The sequence below is a fragment of the Limulus polyphemus genome, unplaced genomic scaffold (assembly GCF_000517525.1).
Source record: "Limulus polyphemus unplaced genomic scaffold, Limulus_polyphemus-2.1.2 Scaffold8131, whole genome shotgun sequence".
Lineage (NCBI taxonomy): Eukaryota > Metazoa > Arthropoda > Merostomata > Xiphosura > Limulidae > Limulus > Limulus polyphemus.
The window spans coordinates 18,980-23,645 of NW_013673741.1; the positions used below are offsets into that span (position 1 = coordinate 18,980).

Sequence of the window (4,666 nt, forward strand, 5' to 3'; positions counted from 1 at the left end):
ACACTGATTATAAAACAACATCAACTTATAACTCTACAAGTGTGTCCATAGCAGGCAGAATACAGATAAACATTACATAGATTTATCAATTAAAACAAACCAACAGAATGGCAATAACTGTCCAAGTAATTGAAATAATTGAAAACAGAAATAATCACAAACCTTAATTTCAATCAGTTTAATATTTTTGTAAGTTGTTACAATAAGTTAGACACACTTGAATTAAAGATGATTGTAATGAATAGTCATATTTTGATTACCAAATAGTTGGAATAATCAAATAAGAGTAACCATTTGAAACATCAAATTTGATTACACTGGGCAACAAAATATTTGCTACTGGAGTAATTCAGGATAACTTGATGATGCTGATTTCACAAATGTAGTCAGAATTTGTCCATCCCTTCTAGATATTGAGTTATTGTAATATCTCAATATTTTATCAACACTATGTGAAATACCATGCAATCAACTCGGTACAATAGATTTATGCTGTGAAATTATGTTTACTTGGACAGTTTAATGAGTAAAAGGCATAGATTTTGGACAACTTCAAATATTGACTGTATTGTATTGGTGTAAAATTCTAAATATATTGTTCGTACATGCTATTTATCTCAATATAATTGTAGTAAATTGTACCACTTTTACTTCATTCCCACACTCACCTGCTATGCCTGGGAATCATGAAACTCTCACTTGCTCAGTTTGCTAGAACATTCGAGAAGTCTCTCTACTTGGCATAAGGGATAAAAGGGCAGAGTTAGTTGCCTCTCACTCACTCATTTGGTCACTTCACCTTACTCTGTGAATGGTCTAAACATGGTGTGAACATAATAATTAGAAACACTAGTTGATTATCATACATATTGTTTAGTGTTTCTGATTAGTATGTTCACACCAACAATATGTATGATAATCAACTAGTGTTTCTGATTAGTATGTTCACACCGTTGATTATCATACATATTGTGGGTGTGAACATAATAATCAGAAAAACTAGTTGATTATCATACATATTGTCGGTGTGAACGTGCTATATAGTCACTATGAGAAAAACCTATACACTGGATAGGTGAAGAAAAACTGTCAAACTTGTTCATTATATTCATGTTAATGAACAATAGTTATCAGCTCTGTTAGTAAACAACAGTTACTACCTTTGTTAATGAACTACAGTTACTAGCTCCATCAGTGATGCACAGAATACTAGAAAACCTGTCCTCAATAGTGCCTTAACTCAAGACATTTGATTCATAATAATGATCTTGGATCAAATCTCTAATAAGAAGATTAGCCCAGTTCAAGTGCTGCCACATATTTCCATAGTTAAAATAAACTTTCGAATCACCAAAACTTCAAACATAACTAGATAACAAAACACAATAATGATTTTCTTTCACTGAAATCTGTTGTTGAGACTCTCAATAAACATATCTATGAATAAACTTTTCATACCAATATTGCAATAACTATAGCTGTAGTGATCAACCCAAGTCTAACAAGTTTGTAAAGAAACTGACCAAAATGAAATTCAAAATAACAGAGAGTTAAAAGATATATAAATAGCAGTTTTGTTATAAAAGTTATATTTTACGCTTTGAAGGTCATCATAATGTTAAAAATTGCAAATATATACAGCATTCATTACAACATATTTACGCACTGCATGGTAAATGTAACAATAGACAATAAATACAAAGATAGATCAGATATAGAAATACATGACTAAACTGTATTAATTTGAAACATATTATTTGTTAATACCAAAATAATGCAATAAAATTAAAATAGGTCCATTCTGCCAATTCTGTGGAGAAGCATAATAATTCACATAGTTAAAATAACCAAAGTTCAGTATAAAACTCAGCTGTAAGATACAACAGTCACTGTGCCAATTAGTATAAAACTAACTTAATAATACAAGTTTAAACACTGTTAAATGCTAATTGCTATTTTACTACTGCTATAACACTTCAAAGTTAAAAAGTTTACCATTTCCTGAATTTTGCAATTGCATTATGGTCTAAAAAATTAAATTTCAAGTCTAGGATTTGATATTAAGCTAATTGGTTATATATTTCTAATTTTTAATCAAATTAGAGAAACAAACAAAATAAAAAAATCTCACTAGTTATTTCTATTTTTGAACTTCACCGAAGAGAAGCATTTACTTGAAAAAGTTGGTGTTTATAAAAAGTAAGATCTAAACTTTAGTTTAGATTAAAGGCAAGTAAAGCCTAAACTGGGTAAACTGTTACTACCACTAGTGTTAATCTGAAATTTACAGTATCAAAGTATCACGAGTTTTCACTAAATTCATTATTTAATCAGCGTTCTATCAATTGAAATTATGAAGGTTTCGTTTATCCAAGCTTGAACTGCTTTTGAAATTTAAGCCACAATTAGCACAAATTAAAAATAAATACCACGTTACTTGCCATGGATATTATACACCCACGATAATATTAACCCCAGAAACTAGCGACACCTACGGATATATATTAAAATATTATTTTTAACGTTACGATAAAAGCTGGCGAATTATTGGAAACCAAATATATAGGCCTAATTTTTATAAAAATGAAGATAAATGCAAAATGTGAGGGAAAAATACCTCTAGTTAACTAAATTTTTATAACAAATACGTTTATCTTCAGAAAATTATAATAATAAATGACAATTTTTTTCAAAACCTTTCGCTCTTAGCCGTTTTGGGATGTGTTGTTGACAGCTATACAAACTGACACATAAATATAGTTCAAAGGGGTTTAACAGCAAATAGAAAAATATTTTTCAAAATATTATATTTGTTAGTCTGTTGATCTTAAGAAAGGGATTTGGGATCTAACTCGCAGTAGTCATAGCTCAGATAGAAAAACACCAGCGTTAGAGCTGGGGGTCTCGGATTCAAGCCTTGGTTAGGGCAGATTGTTACTTCCTCAAAAAAAAAAAAAAAAAAAAAATACGTTACATTTGGTGTCTGGTATGTTACTGTATAAGCATTAGTAGCTTGCAGTGTGTGTTGAAATCTCAAGGACAAACTTTATTTAATGTGGGGAGTAATATGTAACAATTAAAATAGGATTTGTCTGCTATGGCGCTTGCATCCCTGGCAGCTTGAGACTATGGGTAAGGGCAGGATATTGCTTTCTTAAAAATAGTTGTTACAGCTTTTTTTTACAAATTCGAATACTGTGGTAAAAATATAGGTTTTGATTGGTCCTAAAATTGAGGTCTAAGTTTTTTATACTTTTTTTGCTGATAACTATTTTGTTACTAATTAACTTTATGTTTAATTCAATCTACAAATAACAGATCTGTAAAAAAGCATTCATCGTACAGTATTATTTCGGCTTTATAATCCTCAGATAAAAATACAATGAAAATTTGCTATTTTTACTGTGTAATAGATTTGGATAATTTCTGAAAACATAAGTTTTAACCTGAATGGCAGAAGGACTAAATGGTTAGGCCACAGAACCGTAGAATTTGGATATATCTGTTCTAATTTTGAAGTACTGACCAGAGATAAAACATCTGGCTAGTAGCATCCATCACCATAAGATCTTTGTTCGACTCTTTGAAGTGAATAACAGAATTTAACTGTCACTTTTACTACAGTGCACACGTTCAGTAACAACACGTATAAAACCTTGGTCTCTCTGCCCGCAGCCCGACACGCTAACTCCTAAACCATGTCGGCCCAGAACCTTTTTTAATTATTTTGAAAAAAACAAAAAACATAGTATATATGAATTTAATATATGAATGTGATCTTTGTTGGGCTACTTGGATATTTTAACTTTGATTTATATTCTTAATATTCGTAGTCTTGACAGGATTCTCAAATCTCCCAGATTTTGACGAGATCTTCCGATTTGTACTAACCTTTTTATAGCACTCGCAAAGTCCAGAAAAACTACCACATATTCAGCGTTATCCACTGTTTTGGTCAGACTATGGCTCGAGAACAAATCCAGTTGTGACTTGCATAATTAGATTGAAAATAAATGTAGTAGCTGATAAACTAATATCAGGTTCTTTTAAAATGAATTCGTTAACTTACTTTCTATCATAAAGATATAATCGTAAGTTTTAATCTGCTTTACTGTAAATTAGTCTAATTTTATTCTTAATAATTTAAGATGAATCTAAACTTTTCTCTGATTTTCTTTATTTGATTATTAAAGAACAAAATAATACAAAACTCCCCTCTGTGAAATTTAGCACACGATTAGCTTCGGCTTTAGTAAAACATCAGTTGAAAGTTGATTGTCATCTTATATTGGCCTAAAGTCAGATATAGTAGTGTTTTATAATTACTTTTTATTGTAATAAAATATTTGCTTTCTAAATTTCGGTGGCAAGGTCTGTCAGTACCTTCAGAAGAGCACAATGTAATCTCAATAATAATATGATTTTGTTTTTGAGAGGTTTTCTTTCGATAGTGTTCAAGAAGTACTCGTGACCTTATTGTTAGATTTCTTTCTGTCTGTTGTTAAACGCAAGTTTACTCAATGGACTATCTGTGCTGTGTCCATCACAGGTATCGAAATCCGGCTTTTAGCATTATAAAATTTCAGTCATACGACTGAGACATCGGGGAAGAGTTTCCCTTATTTAGGTTTGTTTGTTTGTTTTTGAATTTCGCGCAAAGCTACAA

The 4,666-nt window shown here is 30.6% G+C and overlaps 2 protein-coding genes across 3 annotated transcripts in view; one reads left to right on the plus strand and one right to left on the minus strand.

The window, feature by feature from the left end:
* Positions 1–2,455, minus strand: part of LOC106475136 (serine--tRNA ligase, mitochondrial-like) — a 20,008-nt gene extending 17,553 nt beyond the window's left edge. Inside the window, exons 1-2 of one of the 2 annotated variants that reach the window (XM_013935832.2) lie at positions 2,132–2,455; positions 669–816 (exon numbers count right to left, since the gene is read on the minus strand). In XM_013935832.2, coding sequence (XP_013791286.2) covers positions 669–688 — 20 coding nt within the window. In that variant the 5' untranslated portion in view covers positions 689–816; positions 2,132–2,455. The remainder of the gene's footprint in view (positions 1–668; positions 817–2,131) is intronic. The other variant, XM_022379331.1, reaches the window with a different exon arrangement.
* The window catches only part of LOC106475138 (acanthoscurrin-2-like), a 24,273-nt gene that overhangs the window by 16,663 nt on the left and 2,944 nt on the right, over positions 1–4,666 (plus strand). The window lies entirely within an intron of this gene.